The 26,940-nt window shown below is 44.3% G+C and overlaps 1 protein-coding gene across 2 annotated transcripts in view; it reads right to left on the reverse strand.

The window, feature by feature from the left end:
• Positions 1 to 4,341: 4,341 nt before the first annotated feature.
• arhgap42a (Rho GTPase activating protein 42a) overlaps positions 4,342 to 26,940 on the reverse strand; it is a 55,731-nt gene continuing 33,132 nt past the window's right edge. For both annotated transcript variants that reach the window (XM_062049257.1, XM_062049258.1), the window contains exons 17-24: positions 26,856 to 26,940; positions 24,542 to 24,701; positions 24,329 to 24,479; positions 21,575 to 22,144; positions 8,225 to 8,366; positions 8,085 to 8,156; positions 7,935 to 8,014; positions 4,342 to 5,407 (exon numbers count right to left, since the gene is read on the reverse strand). The exon at positions 26,856 to 26,940 is cut by the window's right edge and continues 21 nt beyond it. In XM_062049257.1, the coding sequence (XP_061905241.1) occupies positions 5,319 to 5,407; positions 7,935 to 8,014; positions 8,085 to 8,156; positions 8,225 to 8,366; positions 21,575 to 22,144; positions 24,329 to 24,479; positions 24,542 to 24,701; positions 26,856 to 26,940 (1,349 nt within the window). In that variant the 3' untranslated portion in view covers positions 4,342 to 5,318. The remainder of the gene's footprint in view (positions 5,408 to 7,934; positions 8,015 to 8,084; positions 8,157 to 8,224; positions 8,367 to 21,574; positions 22,145 to 24,328; positions 24,480 to 24,541; positions 24,702 to 26,855) is intronic.

Here is a 26,940-nt window from a genome sequence, read left to right on the forward strand (position 1 = left end):
ACCGCCAAAATAAGTAGGACAAAACGGCGCTCGCCAAATACTCGAATCAGTGAAGCATGTTTAATATAAACAGTGTGATTTATAACAATTAGGGAGGTTTGTGTCATGTTTGTCCTCCTACACAAACCATACTAAAACAAAAAAATAGATTTTTTTTCCCCCTCATCTTTTTCCATTCTTCATACATTTTTGAAAAATCTCCAGAGAGCCACTAGGGCGGCGCTAAAGAGCCGCGGGTTGCCGCCCCCGTCCTAGAAGATATGAAGGGGTTGGTGTTGGAATTTTTCGAATCGGTTGACACATGTTGACGCAGTAAAAGTTTGAAATAGGAATGAGTATTTTGGAATTCCTGGAATTTCAGGAAAACCAGGAATTTGTACGGAGAAAAAAAAAATGTTGTCGTCCCAACTAAAAAGAATGTTTTGAAGGTGGAATGGTCAAAAACGGTTGAAAAATGTGGACTGTGAAAACTTTACAGGAAGAAGTGAAAATAGGGCGTTGGAAAACTGGGAATTCCTGGAATTTTTTAAAACTTTGATTGTCCAAGGTGAGTGGAGTGTGTGGATGTTGGAACACTTTGAATTGGTTGAGAAATGTGGTTTGTATAGTGCCCATTCATTGTCAATGGGGACAAAATTCTGGGAAATTCCGAGAAAACCGTGAATTTTGGGAAAGGGAAAACATGTTTTATGTTCGACGTATTGGAAGAGTAGTGTGGGTGGACGGTTGGGAATTGGGTAAGAATGGGCGCAAAACCTTGAAAATATAGGGCATTGTCGAACTATGAATACATCCATTCGTTTGAATTGGAATTTCCTGGAAACTTGTGAATGTCGGGAAAACTGTGAATTTTGGAAAAATATTTATACAAGCACAATTGCCCGAGATGATATGAAGGGGTTGGTGTTGGAGATTTTTGAATCGGCGTAACAACAGTTTTAAATGACAATTAGTAGTTTGGAATTTCGGGAATTTCGGGGAAACCAGGAATTTGTACGAAAAAAAATGTTTTTGTTCTCCCAACTACAAGGAATGTTTTGAAGGTGGAATGGTAAAAAAAAAACGGTTGAAAAATGTGGACTGTGAAAACTTTCCAGGAAGAGGTGAAAATTGAGCTTTGGAAAACCGGGAATTCCTGGAATTTTTTTACCTGGAAAATGGTAGTTTGATTGTCCAGGGTGAGTGGAATGTGTGGATGTTGGAATGGTTTGAATAGGTTGAGAAATGCGGGATATGGAGAGGTTTGTATATTGCCCATTCATTGTCAATGGGGATACAATTCTGGGAAATTCCGGGAAAATTGTGAATTTTGGGAAAGGGAAAACATGTTTTCAGTTGGATATATCGTTAGAGGAGTGTGGGTGGACGGTTGAAAGTTCGGAATTGGGTAAGAAATGGTGCTAAATATATGGCATTGTAGAACTATGAATACGTCCGTTCGTTTGAATTAGAATTTTTGGAACCGGTTGAAAAATGTTGACGTAGTAACAGTTTGAACTGAGAATGAGTATTTTGGAATTTCGGGAAAACCGGGAATTTGTATGGGAAAAAAAATATTTTGTCGTCCCAACTAAAAAGAATGTTTTGTCATTCTGGGAATTCCTGGAATTTGTTTGAACGTGGAAAATTGTAGTATGATTTTCCAAGCTGAGTGGAGTGTGTGGATGTTGGAACGGAATTTGAATTGAATTAGAATTTCCTGGAAATTTGTGAATTTGGGGAAAACTGTGAATTTTGGAAAATATTGATACTAGCACAGCTGTCCTAGAGGATATGAATGGGTTGGTTTTGGAATTTTTGGAATCGGTTGAACAATGTTGACGTGGTAACAGTTTGAACTGAGAATGAGTATTTTGGAGTTCCTGGAATTTTGGGAATTTGTACGGGGGAAAAAAATATGTTGTCGTCCCAACTAAAAGGAATGTTTTGAAGGTGGAATGGTCAAAAAATGGTTGGAAAAATGTGGACTTTGAAAACTTTCCAGGAAGAAGTGAAAATAGGTCTTTGGAAAACCGGGAATTCTGGGAATTCCTGGAATTTATTTGAACTTGGAAAATTGTAGTTTGATTTTCCAAGCTGAGTGGAGTTTGTGGATGTTGGAACGGAATTTGAATTTAATTGGAATTTCCTGGAAATTTGTGAATTTGGGGAAAACTGTGAATCTTGGAAAATATTGATACTAGCACAGCTGTCCTAGAGGATATGAATGGGTTGGTTTTGGAATTTTTGGAATCGGTTGAACAATGTTGACGTAGTAACAGTTTGAACTGATAATGAGTATTTTGGAATTCTTGGAATTTCGGGAAAACCGGGAGTTTGTACGGGGGAAAAAATATTTTGTCGTCCCAACTAAAAGGAATGTTTTAAAGGTGGAATGGTCAAAAACGGTTGAAAAATGTGGACTTTGAAAACTTTCCAGGAAGATGTGAAAATAGGGCTTTGGAAAACCGGGAATTCTGGGAATTCTTGGAATTTGTTTCAACTTGGAAAATTGTAGTTTGATTTTCCAAGCTGAGTGGAGTTTGTGGATGTTGGAACGGAATTTGAATTTCCTGGAAATTTGTGAATTTGGGGAAAACTGTGAATTTTGGAAAATATTGATACTAGAACAGCTGTCCTAGAGGATATGAATGGGTTGGTTTTGGAATTTTTGGAATCGGTTGGAAAAATGTTGACGTGGTAACAGTTTGAACTGAGAATGAGTATTTTGGAATTTCGGGAAAACCGGGAATTTGTACGGGGAAAAAAATATGTTGTGGTCCCAACTAAAAGGAATGTTTTGAAGGTGGAATGGTCACAAACGGTTGGAAAAATGTGGACTGTGAAAACTTTCCAGCAAGATGTGGAAATTGAGCTTTGGAAAACCGGGAATTCCTGGAAAATGTGGCAGTTGTGCATGTTTGAAAATTGTCCCATTCATTTTCAATGGGCAAAATGTCAGGAAAAACCGGTAATTCTTGGTAATCCGGGATATTGTTTTGACATTTTTTGGGGGTGCTCACGATTCTCGGACGTCTTGATACTGGAAGGGTTCCGGTCTGGCTGGAAGGGTTCCGGTCTGGCAGCATGAATGGGGATTGTGAAGAGAGTATAAACAAAGTATGAAGTTGTACAAGAAAGAGGTGTGTACACGAGGGCGTGTCCTTTAATCAAGTTGTACAAGAAAGAGGTGTGTACACGAGGGCGTGTCCTTTAATCAAGTTGTACAAGAAAGAGGTGTGTACACGAGGGCGTGTCCTTTAATCAAGTTGTACAAGAAAGAGGTGTGTACACGAGGGCGTGTCCTTTAATCAAGTTGTACAAGAAAGAGGTGTGTACACGAGGGCGTGTCCTTTAATGAAGTTGTACAACAAAGAGGTGTGTACACGAGTCCTTTATTAGGACTTGCAGACGAGGGATGGAGGCAGCAGTCTACTTCCACACCTTTGGAAAGTTCCATGAGTACAGTTGGTGCGGTGAGAGGAATACAGTAAACACCTGCACTGTTTATCACCAGCATATACAAAACTTGTATCAAAAAAAATAAAGATAAAAATCAACATTTACAAAAAATTACGCACATTAGACCAGGGGTGTCCAAACTTACTCACATTGGGCTATACAAATTTGTTCCAGGGCCGAAAGCATGTAAAGTATGTGTGTATATATATATATATATATATATATATATATATATATATATATATATATATATATATATATATATATATATATATATATATATATATATATATATATATATATATATATACACATATACATATATATGTATACAGTATGTATACATATATGTATGTATATTTATATATATATATACATATATACATACATATACATTATATGTATATGTATATATATACATACATATTTATGTATATATATATATACATATATATGTATATATATACATATATATGTATATATATGTATATACATATATATGTATATGTATGTATACATATACATACATACATATATATGTATGTATACATATATACAAACATATATATATATACATATATATACATACATATATATATACCCACATATATATACATACATATATATACATACAGTGTATAGATATACATATATATATATGTATGTATATATATATATACAAATATATACATACATATATATATATATATATATGTATATGCATATATATATATATATATATATATATATATATGTATACAGTATATATACATATATATACACACACATATATATATATATATATATATATATATATATATATATATATATATATATATATATATATATATATATATATATATATATATATATATATATATATATATGTATATAGGTAGAAAATGGATGGATGGACGGATAATAGTCAAGGTTACTATATTTTTAATAATATCCACAAAGTTCAGTGAACAGGTTGTGTTATTTGTGACCATGTGTGTTGACTTATGTCAGCATCATGACTGGGGAAGGTTGTTTGAATTGGGTCATACAAGTAAATGCTGCACAAACTCCCATTCAAGAGCATAATTAAAAGGTCCTTGACCTGATTTATTCAAGTTGCCCACTAGATGGTGACACAATAGCATCCATCCATCCATCCATTTTCTACCGCTTGTCCCTTTTGGAGCGTGTAGTTAAATGAATGCAAACTTGTGTGCTTTGGACAGCCCTGCATTGGACGGTGCAGGTGTACCTAATGTTGTGGCCAGTGTCAGTCAATATTTCAGTGATTTCAGCAACACTTTGGCACAGGTGTCAAAGTGGACTTCTGGACGGTAAACATTTTCAAGGCGGTCAGCAGTGTGATGACGTCACAAGTCAGTCAGGTGTATGTGAGTGATGTCAGTCAGGTGTACGTGAGCGACGTCAGTCAGGTGTACGTGAGCGACGTCAGTCAGGTGTACGTGACGTCAGTCAGGTGTACGTGAGCGACGTCAGTCAGGTGTACGTGACGTCAGTCAGGTGTACGTGAGCGACGTCAGTCAGGCGTACGCGACGTCAGTCAGGCGTGAGCGACGTCAGTCAGGCGTACGCGACGTCAGTCAGGCGTGAGCGACGTCAGTCAGGCGTACGTGAGCGACGTCAGTCAGGCGTACGCGACGTCAGTCAGGCGTGAGCGATGTCAGTCAGGCGTACGCGACGTCAGTCAGGCGTGAGCGACGTCAGTCAGGCGTACGTGAGCGACGTCAGTCAGGCGTACGTGAGCGACGTCAGTCAGGCGTACGCGACGTCAGTCAGGCGTGAGCGACGTCAGTCAGGCGTACGCGACGTCAGTCAGGCGTGAGCGACGTCAGTCAGGCGTACGTGAGCGACGTCAGTCAGGCGTACGCGATGTAGTTTTCCGGAACGAGGCCCGTCTTGCCCTTGAAGGTCGCCTGCAGCCAACCTGGTTCCACGGACGAATGCACTGTGGATGAAAACCACGGTTGGGTCATGGCGTCCCACATTAGAAGTCAATAAAATGTACTCTAAAATACATTAAAAAACGTTGGGAAACAGTAAGATAACATGCGAACGTTAGCGTGCTAACAGTAAGCATGCCTCAAGTACCTAAATATATGACTTTGAGGAGTATACCTTACAAAATATTTAAAATAGCTAACATGCTAACAGTAAAGCATGTCTCAAGTTGCAAAATAGGTTAAAGAAGTGTAAATCTAAAAAAAAAAAAAAACGCTAGCATGCTTGCTAACAGTTAACATCTGACAGTGAGCATGCGTCAAGGAGCAAAATGTTTGACTCTTAGGTGTATACCTTCAAAAATATGTAAAAAACAAAGAGATAACATGCTAACAGTAAGCATGCCTCACGTACCTAAATATATGACTTTGAGGTGTGTACCTTCAAAAATATTTAAAACAGCTAACATGCTAACATTAGCAGGCTAACGGTAAAGCACGCCTCAAGTATCAAAATATATGACAGAGGTGTATAACTAAAAAAAAAAGCCAAAATAGCTAGCATGCATGCTTATATGCTAACAGTTAACATCAGACAGTAAGCATGCGTCAAGGAGCAAAATGTTTGAGGTGTATACCTTCAAAGATATGTAAATAACATGCGTCAAGGAGCAAAATGTTTGAGGTGTATACCTTCAAAGATATGTAAATAACATGTGTCAAGGAGCAAAATGTTTGAGGTGTATACCTTCAAAGATATGTAAATAACATGCGTCAAGGAGCAAAATGTTTGAGGTGTATACCTTCAAAGATATGTAAAAACATGTGTCAAGGAGCAAAATGTTTGAGGTGTATACCTTCAAAGATATGTAAATAACATGTGTCAAGGAGCAAAATGTTTGAGGTGTATACCTTCAAAGATATGTAAATAACATGTGTCAAGGAGCAAAATGTTTGAGGTGTATACCTTCAAAGATATGTAAATAACATGTGTCAAGGAGCAAAATGTTTGAGGTGTATACCTTCAAAGATATGTAAATAACATGTGTCAAGGAGCAAAATGTTTGAGGTGTATACCTTCAAAGATATGTAAATAACATGTGTCAAGGAGCAAAATGTTTGAGGTGTATACCTTCAAAGATATGTAAATAACATGTGTCAGGGAGCAAAATGTTTGAGGTGTATACCTTCAAAGATATGTAAATAACATGTGTCAAGGAGCAAAATGTTTGAGGTGTATACCTTCAAAGATATGTAAATAACATGTGTCAGGGAGCAAAATGTTTGAGGTGTATACCTTCAAAGATATGTAAATAACATGTGTCAAGGAGCAAAATGTTTGAGGTGTATACCTTCAAAGATATGTAAATAACATGTGTCAAGGAGCAAAATGTTTGAGGTGTATACCTTCAAAGATATGTAAATAACATGTGTCAGGGAGCAAAATGTTTGAGGTGTATACCTTCAAAGATATGTAAATAACATGTGTCAAGGAGCAAAATGTTTGAGGTGTATACCTTCAAAGATATGTAAATAACATGTGTCAGGGAGCAAAATGTTTGAGGTGTATACCTTCAAAGATATGTAAATAACATGTGTCAAGGAGCAAAATGTTTGAGGTGTATACCTTCAAAGATATGTAAATAACATGTGTCAGGGAGCAAAATGTTTGAGGTGTATACCTTCAAAGATATGTAAATAACATGTGTCAAGGAGCAAAATGTTTGAGGTGTATACCTTCAAAGATATGTAAATAACATGTGTCAGGGAGCAAAATGTTTGAGGTGTATACCTTCAAAGATATGTAAATAACATGCGTCAAGGAGCAAAATGTTTGAGGTGTATACCTTCAAAGATATGTAAATAACATGTGTCAAGGAGCAAAATGTTTGAGGTGTATACCTTCAAAGATATGTAAAAACATGCGTCAAGGAGCAAAATGTTTGAGGTGTATACCTTCAAAGATATGTAAAAACATGTGTCAAGGAGCAAAATGTTTGAGGTGTATACCTTCAAAGATATGTAAATAACATGCGTCAAGGAGCAAAATGTTTGAGGTGTATACCTTCAAAGATATGTAAATAACATGTGTCAAGGAGCAAAATGTTTGAGGTGTATACCTTCAAAGATATGTAAAAACAAAAAGATAACAAAAAGATAACCCACATCTGCGGTCCTCTCCAAGGTTTCTCATTGTCATCCCACTGGGTTGAGTTTTTCCTTGCCCTGATGTGGGATCTGAACCGAGGATGTCGTTGTGAAGTGAATGATATTTATATAGCGCCTTTCTCTAGTGACTCAAAGCGCTTCACATAGTGAAAGCCAATATGTAAGTGACATTTCAAGCAGTGTGGGTGGCAGGTGGGTCAAGTGTCTTGCCCAAGGACACAACGGCAGTGACTAGGATGGCGGAAGCGGGAATCGAACCTGGAACCCTCAAGTTGCTGGCACGGCCACTCTACCAACCGAGCTATGCAGCCCTTTGAGACACTTGGGATTTCGGGCTATATAAATCAACATTGATTGATTTCTTACCGTTGGTGAGCAGCGCCCCCTGTGGAAAGCTGAGCTCATGGCTGTGCTCCGCCTCACAGGAGTACAGAGCCTTGGCTTCCCTGTAACAGTCGCATGGGGGAAATGAGGATCTGATGGGCTTTGGGTGGAAAGTGCAAGGAAAGTACCAACCTTCCGGAGGGACAAATGTCCAAAGCTGAGGAGAAGAGTGAGCTGTCCCGCTGTTGAGTGCGTGCTGACAGGCTGCAAGACACAAACACAGACGTCAAGACTGGAACAGCCAGCTGCAGGGACCCTTCAAAGACGCCTACACGGATCCGGGTCTCTGGTAGCCGTTGCTGGACGAGGAGTGTTTGACGTCGGAGCTTCGGCGGAGGTGTGAGATCCTGCGTGAGGCGTCTCGGGGGTCCAGCGAGGCCAAACTCTGCACGGAGCCGTGGCAGCTCCTATAATCTGGGCGGCAACAAGAGGGAACCTTTATCTCTTCTGAGAACCCGTGTGGTGTGGAGTTGTCCCCTCCTAGCACTGAGAACCTGTGTGGTGTGGAGTTGTCCCCTCCTATCACTGAGAACCTGTGTGGTGTGGAGTTGTCCCCTCCTAGCACTGAGAACCTGTGTGGTGTGGAGTTGTCCCCTCCTATCACTGAGAACCTGTGTGGTGTGGAGTTGTCCCCTCCTAGCACTGAGAACCTGTGTGGTGTGGAGCTGTCCCCTCCTATCACTGAGAACCTGTGTGGTGTGGAGTTGTCCCCTCCTAGCACTGAGAACCTGTGTGGTGTGGAGTTGTCCCCTCCTAGCACTGAGAACCTGTGTGGTGTGGAGTTGTCCCCTCCTATCACTGAGAACCCGTGTGGAGTGGAGTTGTCCCCTCCTATCACTGAGAACCTGTGTGGAGTGGAGTTGTCCCCTCCTATCACTGAGAACCTGTGTGGAGTGGAGTTGTCCCCTCCTATCACTGAGAACCCGTGTGGTGTGGAGTTGTCCCCTCCTAGCACTGAGAACCTGTGTGGTGTGGAGTTGTCCCCTCCTAGCACTGAGAACCTGTGTGGTGTGGAGTTGTCCCCTCCTATCACTGAGAACCCGTGTGGAGTGGAGTTGTCCCCTCCTATCACTGAGAACCTGTGTGGAGTGGAGTTGTCCCCTCCTATCACTGAGAACCCGTGTGGAGTGGAGTTGTCCCCTCCTATCACTGAGAACCCGTGTGGAGTGGAGTTGTCCCCTCCTATCACTGAGAACCCGTGTGGAGTGGAGTTGTCCCCTCCTATCACTGAGAACCTGTGTGGAGTGGAGTTGTCCCCTCCTAGCACTGAGAACCTGTGTGGTGTGGAGTTGTCCCCTCCTATCACTGAGAACCCGTGTGGTGTGGAGTTGTCCCCTCCTATCACTGAGAACCTGTGTGGTGTGGAGTTGTCCCCTCCTATCACTGAGAACCTGTGTGGTGTGGAGTTGTCCCCTCCTATCACTGAGAACCTGTGTGGTGTGGAGTTGTCCCCTCCTATCACTGAGAACCTGTGTGGTGTGGAGTTGTCCCCTCCTAGCACTGAGAACCTGTGTGGTGTGGAGCTGTCCCCTCCTATCACTGAGAACCTGTGTGGTGTGGAGTTGTCCCCTCCTAGCACTGAGAACCTGTGTGGTGTGGAGTTGTCCCCTCCTAGCACTGAGAACCTGTGTGGTGTGGAGTTGTCCCCTCCTATCACTGAGAACCCGTGTGGAGTGGAGTTGTCCCCTCCTATCACTGAGAACCTGTGTGGAGTGGAGTTGTCCCCTCCTATCACTGAGAACCTGTGTGGAGTGGAGTTGTCCCCTCCTATCACTGAGAACCCGTGTGGTGTGGAGTTGTCCCCTCCTAGCACTGAGAACCTGTGTGGTGTGGAGTTGTCCCCTCCTAGCACTGAGAACCTGTGTGGTGTGGAGTTGTCCCCTCCTATCACTGAGAACCCGTGTGGAGTGGAGTTGTCCCCTCCTATCACTGAGAACCTGTGTGGAGTGGAGTTGTCCCCTCCTATCACTGAGAACCCGTGTGGAGTGGAGTTGTCCCCTCCTATCACTGAGAACCCGTGTGGAGTGGAGTTGTCCCCTCCTATCACTGAGAACCCGTGTGGAGTGGAGTTGTCCCCTCCTATCACTGAGAACCTGTGTGGAGTGGAGTTGTCCCCTCCTAGCACTGAGAACCTGTGTGGTGTGGAGTTGTCCCCTCCTATCACTGAGAACCCGTGTGGTGTGGAGTTGTCCCCTCCTATCACTGAGAACCTGTGTGGTGTGGAGTTGTCCCCTCCTATCACTGAGAACCTGTGTGGTGTGGAGTTGTCCCCTCCTAGCACTGAGAACCTGTGTGGTGTGGAGTTGTCCCCTCCTATCACTGAGAACCTGTGTGGTGTGGAGTTGTCCCCTCCTAGCACTGAGAACCTGTGTGGTGTGGAGCTGTCCCCTCCTATCACTGAGAACCTGTGTGGTGTGGAGTTGTCCCCTCCTAGCACTGAGAACCTGTGTGGTGTGGAGTTGTCCCCTCCTAGCACTGAGAACCTGTGTGGTGTGGAGTTGTCCCCTCCTATCACTGAGAACCCGTGTGGAGTGGAGTTGTCCCCTCCTATCACTGAGAACCTGTGTGGAGTGGAGTTGTCCCCTCCTATCACTGAGAACCTGTGTGGAGTGGAGTTGTCCCCTCCTATCACTGAGAACCCGTGTGGTGTGGAGTTGTCCCCTCCTAGCACTGAGAACCTGTGTGGTGTGGAGTTGTCCCCTCCTAGCACTGAGAACCTGTGTGGTGTGGAGTTGTCCCCTCCTATCACTGAGAACCCGTGTGGAGTGGAGTTGTCCCCTCCTATCACTGAGAACCTGTGTGGAGTGGAGTTGTCCCCTCCTATCACTGAGAACCCGTGTGGAGTGGAGTTGTCCCCTCCTATCACTGAGAACCCGTGTGGAGTGGAGTTGTCCCCTCCTATCACTGAGAACCCGTGTGGAGTGGAGTTGTCCCCTCCTATCACTGAGAACCTGTGTGGAGTGGAGTTGTCCCCTCCTAGCACTGAGAACCTGTGTGGTGTGGAGTTGTCCCCTCCTATCACTGAGAACCCGTGTGGTGTGGAGTTGTCCCCTCCTATCACTGAGAACCTGTGTGGTGTGGAGTTGTCCCCTCCTATCACTGAGAACCTGTGTGGTGTGGAGTTGTCCCCTCCTAGCACTGAGAACCTGTGTGGTGTGGAGTTGTCCCCTCCTATCACTGAGAACCTGTGTGGTGTGGAGTTGTCCCCTCCTAGCACTGAGAACCTGTGTGGTGTGGAGCTGTCCCCTCCTATCACTGAGAACCTGTGTGGTGTGGAGTTGTCCCCTCCTAGCACTGAGAACCTGTGTGGTGTGGAGTTGTCCCCTCCTAGCACTGAGAACCTGTGTGGTGTGGAGTTGTCCCCTCCTATCACTGAGAACCCGTGTGGAGTGGAGTTGTCCCCTCCTATCACTGAGAACCTGTGTGGAGTGGAGTTGTCCCCTCCTATCACTGAGAACCTGTGTGGAGTGGAGTTGTCCCCTCCTATCACTGAGAACCCGTGTGGTGTGGAGTTGTCCCCTCCTAGCACTGAGAACCTGTGTGGTGTGGAGTTGTCCCCTCCTAGCACTGAGAACCTGTGTGGTGTGGAGTTGTCCCCTCCTATCACTGAGAACCCGTGTGGAGTGGAGTTGTCCCCTCCTATCACTGAGAACCTGTGTGGAGTGGAGTTGTCCCCTCCTATCACTGAGAACCCGTGTGGAGTGGAGTTGTCCCCTCCTATCACTGAGAACCCGTGTGGAGTGGAGTTGTCCCCTCCTATCACTGAGAACCCGTGTGGAGTGGAGTTGTCCCCTCCTATCACTGAGAACCTGTGTGGAGTGGAGTTGTCCCCTCCTATCACTGAGAACCTGTGTGGAGTGGAGTTGTCCCCTCCTATCACTGAGAACCTGTGTGGAGTGGAGTTGTCCCCTCCTATCACTGAGAACCCGTGTGGTGTGGAGTTGTCCCCTCCTAGCACTGAGAACCTGTGTGGTGTGGAGTTGTCCCCTCCTAGCACTGAGAACCTGTGTGGTGTGGAGTTGTCCCCTCCTATCACTGAGAACCCGTGTGGAGTGGAGTTGTCCCCTCCTATCACTGAGAACCTGTGTGGAGTGGAGTTGTCCCCTCCTATCACTGAGAACCCGTGTGGAGTGGAGTTGTCCCCTCCTATCACTGAGAACCTGTGTGGAGTGGAGTTGTCCCCTCCTATCACTGAGAACCCGTGTGGAGTGGAGTTGTCCCCTCCTATCACTGAGAACCTGTGTGGAGTGGAGTTGTCCCCTCCTATCACTGAGAACCCGTGTGGTGTGGAGTTGTCCCCTCCTAGCACTGAGAACCTGTGTGGTGTGGAGTTGTCCCCTCCTAGCACTGAGAACCTGTGTGGTGTGGAGTTGTCCCCTCCTATCACTGAGAACCCGTGTGGAGTGGAGTTGTCCCCTCCTATCACTGAGAACCTGTGTGGAGTGGAGTTGTCCCCTCCTATCACTGAGAACCCGTGTGGAGTGGAGTTGTCCCCTCCTATCACTGAGAACCCGTGTGGAGTGGAGTTGTCCCCTCCTATCACTGAGAACCCGTGTGGAGTGGAGTTGTCCCCTCCTATCACTGAGAACCTGTGTGGAGTGGAGTTGTCCCCTCCTATCACTGAGAACCTGTGTGGAGTGGAGTTGTCCCCTCCTATCACTGAGAACCTGTGTGGAGTGGAGTTGTCCCCTCCTATCACTGAGAACCCGTGTGGTGTGGAGTTGTCCCCTCCTAGCACTGAGAACCTGTGTGGTGTGGAGTTGTCCCCTCCTAGCACTGAGAACCTGTGTGGTGTGGAGTTGTCCCCTCCTATCACTGAGAACCCGTGTGGAGTGGAGTTGTCCCCTCCTATCACTGAGAACCTGTGTGGAGTGGAGTTGTCCCCTCCTATCACTGAGAACCCGTGTGGAGTGGAGTTGTCCCCTCCTATCACTGAGAACCCGTGTGGAGTGGAGTTGTCCCCTCCTATCACTGAGAACCTGTGTGGAGTGGAGTTGTCCCCTCCTATCACTGAGAACCCGTGTGGAGTGGAGTTGTCCCCTCCTATCACTGAGAACCCGTGTGGAGTGGAGTTGTCCCCTCCTATCACTGAGAACCCGTGTGGAGTGGAGTTGTCCCCTCCTATCACTGAGAACCCGTGTGGAGTGGAGTTGTCCCCTCCTATCACTGAGAACCCGTGTGGAGTGGAGTTGTCCCCTCCTATCACTGAGAACCCGTGTGGAGTGGAGTTGTCCCCTCCTAGCACTGAGAACCTGTGTGGAGTGGAGTTGTCCCCTCCTCGCACTGAGAACCTGTGTGGAGTGGAGTTGTCCCCTCCTATCACTGAGAACCTGTGTGGTGTGGAGTTGTCCCCTCCTATCACTGAGAACCTGTGTGGTGTGGAGTTGTCCCCTCCTATCACTGAGAACCCGTGTGGTGTGGAGTTGTCCCCTCCTAGCACTGAGAACCTGTGTGGTGTGGAGTTGTCCCCTCCTAGCACTGAGAACCTGTGTGGTGTGGAGTTGTCCCCTCCTAGCACTGAGAACCCGTGTGGAGTGGAGTTGTCCCCTCCTATCACTGAGAACCCGTGTGGAGTGGAGTTGTCCCCTCCTATCACTGAGAACCTGTGTGGAGTTGTCCCCTCCTAGCACTGCAAATATGTGTGGAGTGTTGTTGTCCCCTCCTATCACTGAGAACCTGTGTGGAGTGGAGTTGTCCCCTCCTATCACTGAGAACCTGTGTGGTGTGGAGTTGTCCCCTCCTATCACTGAGAACCCGTGTGGAGTGGAGTTGTCCCCTCCTATCACTGAGAACCCGTGTGGAGTGGAGTTGTCCCCTCCTATCACTGAGAACCTGTGTGGAGTGGAGTTGTCCCCTCCTATCACTGAGAACCTGTGTGGAGTGGAGTTGTCCCCTCCTATCACTGAGAACCTGTGTGGAGTGGAGTTGTCCCCTCCTATCACTGAGAACCCGTGTGGTGTGGAGTTGTCCCCTCCTAGCACTGAGAACCTGTGTGGTGTGGAGTTGTCCCCTCCTAGCACTGAGAACCTGTGTGGTGTGGAGTTGTCCCCTCCTATCACTGAGAACCCGTGTGGAGTGGAGTTGTCCCCTCCTATCACTGAGAACCTGTGTGGAGTGGAGTTGTCCCCTCCTATCACTGAGAACCCGTGTGGAGTGGAGTTGTCCCCTCCTATCACTGAGAACCTGTGTGGAGTGGAGTTGTCCCCTCCTATCACTGAGAACCCGTGTGGAGTGGAGTTGTCCCCTCCTATCACTGAGAACCTGTGTGGAGTGGAGTTGTCCCCTCCTATCACTGAGAACCCGTGTGGTGTGGAGTTGTCCCCTCCTAGCACTGAGAACCTGTGTGGTGTGGAGTTGTCCCCTCCTAGCACTGAGAACCTGTGTGGTGTGGAGTTGTCCCCTCCTATCACTGAGAACCCGTGTGGAGTGGAGTTGTCCCCTCCTATCACTGAGAACCTGTGTGGAGTGGAGTTGTCCCCTCCTATCACTGAGAACCCGTGTGGAGTGGAGTTGTCCCCTCCTATCACTGAGAACCCGTGTGGAGTGGAGTTGTCCCCTCCTATCACTGAGAACCCGTGTGGAGTGGAGTTGTCCCCTCCTATCACTGAGAACCTGTGTGGAGTGGAGTTGTCCCCTCCTATCACTGAGAACCTGTGTGGAGTGGAGTTGTCCCCTCCTATCACTGAGAACCTGTGTGGAGTGGAGTTGTCCCCTCCTATCACTGAGAACCCGTGTGGTGTGGAGTTGTCCCCTCCTAGCACTGAGAACCTGTGTGGTGTGGAGTTGTCCCCTCCTAGCACTGAGAACCTGTGTGGTGTGGAGTTGTCCCCTCCTATCACTGAGAACCCGTGTGGAGTGGAGTTGTCCCCTCCTATCACTGAGAACCTGTGTGGAGTGGAGTTGTCCCCTCCTATCACTGAGAACCCGTGTGGAGTGGAGTTGTCCCCTCCTATCACTGAGAACCCGTGTGGAGTGGAGTTGTCCCCTCCTATCACTGAGAACCTGTGTGGAGTGGAGTTGTCCCCTCCTATCACTGAGAACCCGTGTGGAGTGGAGTTGTCCCCTCCTATCACTGAGAACCCGTGTGGAGTGGAGTTGTCCCCTCCTATCACTGAGAACCCGTGTGGAGTGGAGTTGTCCCCTCCTATCACTGAGAACCCGTGTGGAGTGGAGTTGTCCCCTCCTATCACTGAGAACCCGTGTGGAGTGGAGTTGTCCCCTCCTATCACTGAGAACCCGTGTGGAGTGGAGTTGTCCCCTCCTAGCACTGAGAACCTGTGTGGAGTGGAGTTGTCCCCTCCTCGCACTGAGAACCTGTGTGGAGTGGAGTTGTCCCCTCCTATCACTGAGAACCTGTGTGGTGTGGAGTTGTCCCCTCCTATCACTGAGAACCTGTGTGGTGTGGAGTTGTCCCCTCCTATCACTGAGAACCCGTGTGGTGTGGAGTTGTCCCCTCCTAGCACTGAGAACCTGTGTGGTGTGGAGTTGTCCCCTCCTAGCACTGAGAACCTGTGTGGTGTGGAGTTGTCCCCTCCTAGCACTGAGAACCCGTGTGGAGTGGAGTTGTCCCCTCCTATCACTGAGAACCCGTGTGGAGTGGAGTTGTCCCCTCCTATCACTGAGAACCTGTGTGGAGTTGTCCCCTCCTAGCACTGCAAATATGTGTGGAGTGTTGTTGTCCCCTCCTATCACTGAGAACCTGTGTGGAGTGGAGTTGTCCCCTCCTATCACTGAGAACCTGTGTGGGGTGGAGTTGTCCCCTCCTATCACTGAGAACCCGTGTGGAGTGGAGTTGTCCCCTCCTATCACTGAGAACCTGTGTGGGGTGGAGTTGTCCCCTCCTATCACTGAGAACCTGTGTGGGGTGGAGTTGTCCCCTCCTATCACTGAGAACCTGTGTGGAGAGGAGTTGTCCCCTCCTATCACTGAGAACCCGTGTGGAGTGGAGTTGTCCCCTCCTATCACTGAGAACCTGTGTGGAGTTGTCCCCTCCTAGCACTGCAAATATGTGTGGAGTGTTGTTGTCCCCTCCTATCACTGAGAACCTGTGTGGAGTGGAGTTGTCCCCTCCTAGCATTGAGAATCTGTGTGGAGTTGTCCCCTCCTATCACTGAGAACCTGTGTGGAGTGGAGTTGTCCCCTCCTATCACTGAGAACCTGTGTGGAGTTGTCCCCTCCTATCACTGCAAATATTCAAATACTACTGATATTCTTCTGTGCTGCTTTGTGACGTTAGAGGATCTTTAAAGGCCTACTGAAAGCCACTACTAGCGACCACGCAGTCTGATAGTTTATATATCAATGATGACATCTTAACATTGCAACACATGCCAATACGGCCGGGTTAACTTATAAAGTGACATTTTAAACTTCCCGGGAAATATCCGGCTAAAACGTCGCGGTATGATGACGTATGCGCGTGACGAAGTCAGAGTAACGGAAGTTATGGTACCCCGTAGAATCCTATACAAAAAGCTCTGTTTTCATTTCATAATTCCACAGTATTCTGGACATCTTTTGCAATTTGTTTAATGAACAATGAAGGCTGCAAAGAAGACAGTTGTAGGTGGGATCGGTGTATTAGCGGCGGACTGCAGCAACACAACCAGGAGGACTTTGTTGGAGCGCTAGCCGCCGACCTCACCTTGACTTCCTACGTCTCCCGGCCGCCAAACGCATCGGGTGAAGTCCTTCATCCTTCCGCCGATCGCTGGAACGCAGGTGAGCACGGGTGTTGATGAGCAGATGAGGGCTGGCTGGCGTAGGTGGAGAGCTAATGTTTTTAGCACAGCTCTGTGAAGTCCCGTTGCTAAGTTGCTAAGTTAGCTTCAATGGCGTCGTTAGCACAGCATTGTTAACCTTCGCCAGCCTGGAAAAAGCATTAACCGTGTATTTACATGTCCACAGTTTAATAGTATTGTTGATTTTCTATCTATACTTCCAGTCAGGGGTTTATTTTTTTGTTTCTATATGCAGTTAAAGCACGATGCTATCACGTTAGCTTGTAGCTAAAGCATTTCGTCGATGTATTGACGTGGAGATAAAAGGCACTGAATGTCCATTTGGCGTTCTGGACTCTCATTTTCAAGAGGATATAGTATCCCAGGTGGTTTAAAATACAAATCCGTGATCCACAATAGAAAAAGGAGAGAGTGTGGAATCCAATGAGCCAGCTTGTACCTAAGTTACGGTCAGAGCGAAAAAAGATACGTCCTGCACTGCACTCTAGTCCTTCACTGTAACGTTCCTCATCCACGAATCTTTCATCCTGGCTCAAATTAATGGGGTAATCATCACTTTCTCGGTCCGAATCTCTCTCGCTCCATTGTAAACAACGGGGAGTTGTGAGGAATACTAGCTCCTGTGACGTCACGCTACTTCCGATACAGGCAAGGCTTTTTTTTATCAGCGAGCAAAAGTTGCCAACTTTATCGTCGATTTTCTCTACTAAATCCTTTCAGCAAAAATATGGCAATATCGCCAAATGATCAAGTATGACACATAGAATGGATCTGCTATTCCCGTTTAAATTTAAAAAAATCATTTCAGTAGGCCTTTAAGGTATTCTAAAATACTGGTTATTAATAATAAAACATAAATAAGATTAAAAAAACTATAATAGACGAACAGTGTTTGCAAAAAGTGAAATCTAAGTAAGATGAAATATGTCAAATAAGGCTGATATTTGCTTCTTTTCTGTCTGATAAGATCATTCTTCTCACTAAGCAGATTTGATGTTAGAGTGTTTTACTTCTTTTAAGTGTTTTGCTCCTAAATGACCTCAGTAAGATATTACAGCTTGTTGCTGAGATGTTATATATATACACTAGCGTTCAAAAGTTTGGGGTCACATGTAAATGTCCTTATTTTTGAAGGAAAAGCACTGTACTTTTCAATGAAGATAACTTTAAACTAGTCTTAACTTTAAAGAAATACACTCTATACATTGCTAATGTGCTAAATGACTATTCTAGCTGCAAATGTCTGCTTTTTGGTGCAATATCTACATAGGTGTATAGAGGCCCATTTCCAGCAACTATCACTCCAGTGTTCTAATGGTACAATGTGTTTGCTCATTGGCTCAGAAGGCTAATTGATGATTAGAAAACCCTTGTGCAATCATGTTCACACATCTGAAAACACTTTAGCTCCTTACAGAAGCTACAAAACTGACCTTCCTTTGAGCACATTGAGTTTCTGGAGCATCACATTTGTGGGGTCAATCAAACGCTCAAAATGGCCAGAAAAAGAGAACTTTCATCTGAAACTCCACAGTCTATTCTTGTTCTTAGAAATGAAGGCTCGAACACTAAATTGTTTGGGTGACCCCAAACTTTTGAACGGTAGTGTATGTTGAGTAAAACTAGAATATCAACTGATGCAAAGCTGTGTCATTAACACTCACAAGTATAAAAATACTTTTTTAAAGTAATAATTTCTTACTTCAAGCATGAAAAAAAAAATCATGATGTCAAGCGCACATCATGATGTCAAGATAATGGCACTAGCATTTACTTCATTTAAGAATATTTTTCAACATATTGAGCAAAAAGGTGTCGTCTTTTTTTCTACCAAGAAAAGTGCACTTGTTATTAGTGACAGTGTACTTATTTGAAGCTATTTTTTAGGGATGTCCGATAATGGCTTTTTGCCGATATCCGATATTCCGATATTGTCCAACTCTTTAATTACCGATACCGATATCAACCGATATATGCAGTCGTGGAATTAACACATTATTATGCCTCATTTGGACAACCAGGTATGGTGAAGATAAGGTACTTTTTTAAAAAATTAGTAAAATAAGATAAATAAATTAAAAACATTTTCTTGAATAAAAAAGAAAGTAAAACAATATAAAAACAGTTACATAGAAACTAGTAATGAATGAAAATGAGTAAAATGAAGTGTTAAAGGTTAGTACTATTAGTGGAGCAGCAGCTGTGTGCTTACGGACTGTATCCCTTGCAGACTGTATTGATATATATTGATATATAATGCTTACGGACTGTATCCCTTGCAGACTGTATTGATATATATTGATATATAATGTAGGAAGCAGAATATTAATAACAGAAAGAAATGGGGTGTGGGAGGTTTTTTGGCTTGGTGCACTAATTGTAAGTGTATCCATTTTGAATGGAGAAAATGTCCCTAAAAACTGGGACTTTGAGGAAATCCGGGAATTTGGGAAATAACACAATTCCTGAACAGGCTGAATATTTTGAAGTTGAAACAGTTTAAATTAGATGAAACATTTTGGAATTTTGAAAAATGTCTCATACATTTCAATGGAAATTGCATAAAAATGTGGGAATTCCGGGAAAAGATGGGATTTTTTGGAAAATGGTATAAACATTGAATGGTCTGAATGATTTGGAATGGTTGGTGTTGGTATTTTTCAAAATGGTCGAGAAATGTTGAAGTAGTATTATGGAATTCCTGGAATTTCAGGAAAACCGGGAATTTTTCCAGTCCAAAAAACAACTTCTTTTTTTTGTCCTGATGATGAGGAATGTTTTGACAGTGGAATGGTTCAAGTGGGGTGAAAAATGTGGAAAGAGTAGTCGCCAGAAAAAAGGGTGAAAATAGGGTTTGGAAAACTGGGAATTCTGTGAATTCCTGGAATTTGTTTAAAATTGGAAAAACTATAGTTTGAATGTCCAGGATGAGTGGAATATTATTGAAAGTGGAATGGTTTGAATCGGTTAAAAAATGTGAAAATGGTGGAAGTTTGAAAAATGGCCAATCCATTTTGAATGGAGAAAATGTCCCTAAAAACTGGGACTTTGAGGAAATCCGGGAATTCGGGAAATAACACAATTCCTGAACAGGCTGAATATTTTGAAGTTGAAACAGTTTAAATTACATGAAATTTTAGGAGTTGTGGAATTTTGAAAAATGTATCATACATTTCAATGGGAATTTCATAAATATGTGGGAATTCCGGAAAAAGAAGGAATTTTTTTGGAAATAGTAAAAAACAAACTTGAATGGTCTGAATGGTTGGTTTTGGAATTTTTCAAAACGGTCGAAAAATGTTGAAGTAGTAACATTTTTAATTGAGAAATGGTATTACGGAATATCCTGGAAAACCGGGAATTTTTCCAGTCCAAAAAACAACTTTTTTTTTCTAATTCCTGAACTGGCTGAATATTTTGAAGTTGAAACAGTTAAAATTAGATGAAAAATTTTGGAATTTTGAAAAATTTCCCATATATTTCAATGGGAATTTCATAAAAATTTGGGAATTCCAGGAAAATGGTAAAAACATTGACTGGTCTGAATGATTTGGAATGGTTGGTGTTGGTATTTTTCAAAACGGTCGAGAAATGTTGTAGTATTACGAAATTCCTGGAATTTCGGGAAAACCGGGAATTTTTCCAGTTCCAAAAACAACTTTGTTTTTTTTTGTCCTGATGAAGAGGAATGTTTTGACAGTGGAATGTTTCAAGTGGGGTGAAAAATGTGGAAGGAGTAGTCGCCAGAAAAAAGGGTGAAAATAGGGTTTGGAAAACTGGGAATTCCTGGAATTTTTTTCAAATAGGAAAAATGATAGTTTGAATGTCCAGGATGAGTGGAATATTATTGAAAGTGGAATGGTTTGAATTGGTTGAAAAATGTGAAAATGGCGAATGTTTGAAAAATGGCCAAAGCATTTTGAATGGAGAAAATGTCTCGGAAAACCTGGAATTCTGGAAAATCTGGGAATTTTTGGAATTTGTCAAGGGAAAGCCCAGGATTTCCGAATAGGCTGAACGGTTTGAAGTTGGAACAGTTTGAATGGGGTGAAAAAGAAGAAGAAAAAGAATAAATGGTGTAGAAAAGCACATGTTTGAAGTTGAAAAGTGTACCGGCACAAATGTTTCTATTACAAAGGAATGTCAGTGTTGTGTGGATGGTGTGAGCGTGTGTGCACCTTCAGTGTTGTGTGGATGGTGTGAGCGTGTGTGCACCTTCAGTGTTGTGTGGATGGTGTGAGCGTGTGTGCACCTTCAGTGTTGTGTGGATGGTGTGAGCGTGTGTGCACCTTCAGTGTTGTGTGGATGGTGTGAGCGTGTGTGCACCTTCAGTGTTGTGTGGATGGTGTGAGTGTGTGTGCACCTTCAGTGTTGTGTGGATGGTGTGAGCGTGTGTGCACCTTCAGTGTTGTGTGGATGGTGTGAGTGTGTGTGCACCTTCAGTGTTGTGTGGATGGTGTGAGCGTGTGTGCACCTTCAGAGATGTGTGGATGGTGTGAGCGTGTGTGCACCTTCAGAGATGTGTGGGTGGTGTGAGCGTGTGTGCACCTTCAGTGTTGTGTGGATGGTGTGAGCGTGTGTGCACCTTCAGTGTTGTGTGGATGGTGTGAGCGTGTGTGCACCTTCAGTGTTGTGTGGATGGTGTGAGTGTGTGTGCACCTTCAGTGTTGTGTGGATGGTGTGAGTGTGTGTGCACCTTCAGTGTTGTGTGGATGGTGTGAGTGTGTGTGCACCTTCAGTGTTGTGTGGATGGTGTGAGTGTGTGTGCACCTTCAGTGTTGTGTGGATGGTGTGAGCGTGTGTGCACCTTCAGTGTTGTGTGGATGGTGTGAGCGTGTGTGCACCTTCAGTGTTGTGTGGATGGTGTGAGCGTGTGTGCACCTTCAGAGATGTGCAGGGAGGTGAGCGAGGACGATGTGGAGCGCTGGTAGGGGAACAAGGACGAAGAGGAGGAGGAGGAGGTGGAGGCCCTCCTGTAGGTGGGAGGAGAGTCTTTCCCCCGTGTCGCTTCTCTTTGCTCCACCAGGGAGGAGACGGAGGACACTCTCTGGACCGAGCGACCCTCCCTCAGAGGGGAGTGCGAGGAGGACAGCTGGATGGTGGACGAGGACGAGTGAGATCTGGACTCCTTGGCGGACGACAAGGAGACGGTGGAATCCGTCCGCTCTGCCGCCGAGCGCAGAGACAACATGGACGAAGCCACGGAGGACGCCCGCTTGCCAGGGACGGCCGGGTCGTCCGCCGCCCATTGGCGCTCTCCTCCGTTGGAGGCGCGGGAAGGAGACGGCTCCACTTGAGAGGAGGGGCTGGGCTGGGCGGGAGGAGGCGAGGACAGGGGAGACGCTTGCGGCACGCCGTTCTTCTCCGAGGAGTGCGAGGACAGAGACTCCTGGCTGCCCATGGGGGTGGTGCCCATGGGGGTGGTGCCCGGGCTGCTGCTGAACGTGTCACCTGGAGACAACAACGGGAAGTCAGTGGAACCTCCACTTACCAGCCACAAACTTTTTGCTTTTATTTGCATTTATTATTATTTATTTGCTTTACGAACCTTTGTAACGCACCAAATATGAGAATTTGAGAAAAAAGTGCGAAATTAGCGGAAAAAATTAGCATGCTAATGTTAGCATGCTAACGTTATAAAGCTAGCACATGACTGGGTAAGAAGATAAACCAAAATGCATTATTTGTGGCTGTAGACGTAGAAAGTAGCAAAAAGAGCTAGCATGAAGAGGTTAGCATACTAAAATAGGGGACGCTAGCAAAAGAGTTAGCATGCTAACAGTTAACGTGCACTAGCTTAGCATACTTGTTCGACAACAGCGCAAGTTATATGACCCTGAAGTGTATGGCTGGGGAATTAGTGAAAAAAAAGTGTAGAATTAGCTGCAAACATTAGAATGCTAATTTTAGCATGCTAACGTTATAAAGCTAGCACATGACTGGGTAAGAAGATAAACCAAAATGCACTATTTGTGGCTGTAGACGTAGAAAGTAGCAAAAAAAGCTAGCATAAAATGTTAGCATGCTAAAATAGGGGATCCCAGCAAAAGAGTTAGCGTGCACTAGCTTAGCATACTTGTTCGACGACAGCGCAAGTTATATGACCCTAAAGTGTATGGCTGCGGAATTACAGAAAAAAGTGTAGAATTAGCTGCAAACATTAGCATGCTAATGTTAGCATACTAGCATGCTAACGTTATAAAGCTAGCACATGACTGGGTAAGATAAACCAAAATGCACTATTTGTGGCTGTTGACATAGACGCTAGCAAAAGAGTTAGCATGCTAACAGTCAACGTGCGCTAGCTTAGCATATTTGTTCGACGACAGTGCAAGTTATATGACCCTAAAGCAGACCTGGACATTCTGCGGTGCGTCCCTGTCCGGCCCGCGTGAGGCCAATCATTAATTACAAAATACATTTAAAAAAGTATCTATGTCGAGTGTGCAATACAACGGTGCTGCTTTTGTTTTGAAAAGCATTATTTGTGTTACTTCCGTGTGGACGTGAACGTATGCTCGTGCGCGATTGTGAGTGAATGTGAACAGCGGCAATCACAAACTACAAAATACATTTCAAAAAACATTTATGTCGTGCGTGCAATACAACTGTGCTGCTTTTATTTTGAAAAGTGTTGTTTATGGGCGTATGTCCGTGTGTAACCTGTGAGTGATGGTGCACAGCGACAAGTGATGCCCGGTTACCCCCGAGACGCTAAAAAGAGAAAAGTTGATGACAAATGGTGTGTTTTCAACAAGACATGGACTGCCAAGTATTTCTTTACAGAAATTAAAGGTAAAGCCATGTGCTTAATTTGTGGTACACACGTTGTTGTGTTTAAAGAATATCATTTGAATCGCCACTACACGACCAAGCACCAGGAAAAATAGCGGAATGTGTCTGATGAAGAGCGCGCAAAGGAGGCTGATGCGTTGATGGTAAAACTGCAAACCCAGCAAGGACTTTTAGCCAAATGTCACACCCCCAGAGATGCAGCCGTCAGGACAAGTGTTGTCATTTCTCACAAAATCGCCAGAAAAAGTAAGGCGTTTTCTGACGGAGAGTTTATTAGGGAGTGCTTATTGGACTCTGTTGCGCTGATATGCCCGGAGAAGAGGGGCGCCTTTGAGAACGTGTCACTCTCCCGACGCACTGTAACGAGGCGGGTTGAGACCATCGCTGGAAACTTGGAGCTTCAGCTGAAGAACAAAACGGCCGACTTTGACTGTTTTTCGCTGGCTTTGGATGAGAGCTGCGATGTACGTGACACCGCCCAGCTGCTCGTGGGATAACTGCAGACTTTCAAATCACGGAGTAGCTGGCAGCCATGCAGTCAATTAAAGAGACAACCACGGGTAATGACTTGTTCACAGAGGTAAATGCGTGTTTGGACTGAAATGGGACAAGCTGGCAGGTGTGACAACAGATGCTTGTCCAAATCTGACGGGGAAAAACGTTGGACTTTTAAAGAGGATGCAGGATAAAGTGACAGAAATGGACATTTTTGCATTGTATTCTACATCAGGAAGTGTTGCGTAAGACAGTGTTAAACATAAAACCATCAAAATCAATCTGCTTCTGTATAAAGTTAAGTTAGGCTAAAATGAAATGATTAGATGTACAACATGGACTCACTGTCGTTGTCTGCCAAGCAGAGAGCAGGCGGGTAAAGGCGCGGCTTCCTCTTCCCCGATGACAGACAGATGGCTTTGCTCCTCCGAGGAGTCGCCCGAGAAGATGGCGCCTGAGGTAGCGGCACCGAGAGGTCCGGGGCCTCGCCAAATATCTGACAGCCAGAACACAACGGCGTCAAGTCTTTGCGCGCCACCTGGTGTACCCTTTGTGCACCTTGTCGTGGTTCTCGATGATGATCTCCACCACGATGTTCTGGAACTTGATGTTCATCATGGCCGCCACCGTCTCCTCCTGCGACCTCATCAGGGTGGGGCCAAAGATCATGGCCAGGTTGGACACGGTCATCAGGTTCTGGTCACAGTGGGCGGAGACCCTGTGCGCACAAACGCCATGAACACACACACACAAATACACAACCTCACAAAATAATCATCATAATAATAATAGCACTTTATATTGAGTAAACAATCTCAAAGTGCTACAGTGTATTCAAAAATATAAATAAATACAAAAATAAAAAAGATAATAAAGAAAAATAAAAACTAGAACAGCCAAATAGCTATAACTAGTATGCATATATCTAAAAAAAATGTTTTTTTAAAAAGAAGGGCTTCTAAGCCTTTTTTAAAAGCATCCACACAGTCTGTGGTGCCCTCAGGTGGTCAGGGAGAGCGTTCCGAAAGTCTCCCATTGTTTGTAGCTTTGTCCTCGGAGGTTGGAGGAGGTTGGCCTGTCCGGAGCGGAGGTGTCGTGTGGAGCAGTGGTCCCCAACCACCGGGCCGCGGTCCGGTACCGGTCCGTGGACCGATTGGTACCGGGCCGCGGCCGCACAAGAAATTAAAAACAAAACAAAAAATAATAATATATATATATTTTTTTTTTAATTAAATCAACATAAAAAACACAATATATACATTATATATCAATATAAATCAATACAGTCATCAGTAGAGATATATGCGTTAAAATGTAATATCGGAAATTATCGGTATCGGTTTTTTATTATCGGTATCGGGTTTTTTTGGGGTTTTTTTTACAATTACACTTACAATTAGTGCACCAACCCAAAAAACCTCCCTCCACCCATTTCTTTCTGTTATTAATATTCTGCTTCCTACATGATATATCAATATATATCAATACAGTCTGCAAGGGATACAGTCCGTAAGCACACATGATTGTGCGTGCTGCTGCTCCACTAATAGTACTAACCTTTAACACTTCATTTGACTCATTTTCATTCATTACTAGTTTCTATGTAACTGTTTTTATATTGTTGTACTTTCTTTTTTATTCAAGAAAATGTTTTTAATTTATTTATCTTATTTTATTATTTTTCTTTAAAAAGGACCTTATCTTCACCATACCTGGTTGTCCAAATTAGACATAATAATGTGTTAATTCCACGACTGTATATATCGGTTGATATCGGTATCGGTAATTAAAGAGTTGGACAATATCGGAATATCGGATATCGGCAAAAAGCCATTATTGGACATCCCTAGTCATCAGGGATACAGTCCGTAAGCACACATGATTGTATTTCTTTATGACAAAAAAATGTTTTTGTTTTTTTGTCATAAAGAAATACAATTTTTTTTAATTTTTTATACTGCCATTTTATCCCAGGAAATATTAGCCTCTAGAATGGAACCTAAAACCTTGTTACATTGTTTCATGCATCCATCACAACAAAATGAGGCACAATAATGTGTTCATTCCACCACTGTATATATCGGTATCGGTTGATATCGGAATCGGTAATTAAGAGTTGGACAATATCGGGATATCGGCAAAAAAGCCATTATCGGACATCTCTATAAATAATATTTGTTTTTGATGATAAAATCTCATTTTCAATTGCAACATTTATAAATGAGCTGATTATGATAACTGCTCTCCAGTTTATTATCACCTTTCTGATTATTATTTGCACCCCCTGCGACCCCATAAGGCAGTGGTCCCCAACCTTTTTGTAGCTGCGGACCGGTCAACGCTTGTAAATTTGTCATTTGTCCCACGGACAAATGACAATAAATAAATACAATCATGTGTGCTTACGGACTGTATCCCTGCAGGCTGTATTGATCTATATTGATATAGAATGTATATATTGTGTTTTTTATGTTGATTTCATTTTAAAAAAAAAAAAAATAAATAAAAATTTTATTTTATTTTTAATTCTTGTGCGGACCGGTACCGGGCCGCGGACCTGTACCGGGCCGCGGCCCGGTGGTTGGGGACCACTGCCATAAGGGACAAGCGGTAGGAAATGGATGGATTGATGGGTATATGTAAATATTTTTATATGTAAAAAATGTTTTTTTGAATTAAAAAAAAAAAAAAGTGAATCTAAATGCTGCTAAGTCTCTTTGAATTCTGACTTCTTTTCTCGCCTGGTTGCAAGCCGGGTGGCTCCCAAACGAACTGCTCACAACTGGGAATTGGTTCTCACCGTTGACTTCATAGAGTCGTTGAAAAGACTTGATTGGTTGGCCAACGTCACATCTCCAGTTTGTGTACTAACTTGAGCAGGTGACTGGTCAAGAGGTCCAGCATGGCTCGGTTCTTCTCCGGTAGTCTGTGGACGAGAGCGTGGACGGCTCTGACTC

This window comes from Entelurus aequoreus, linkage group LG05 (assembly GCF_033978785.1).
Source record: "Entelurus aequoreus isolate RoL-2023_Sb linkage group LG05, RoL_Eaeq_v1.1, whole genome shotgun sequence".
Lineage (NCBI taxonomy): Eukaryota > Metazoa > Chordata > Actinopteri > Syngnathiformes > Syngnathidae > Entelurus > Entelurus aequoreus.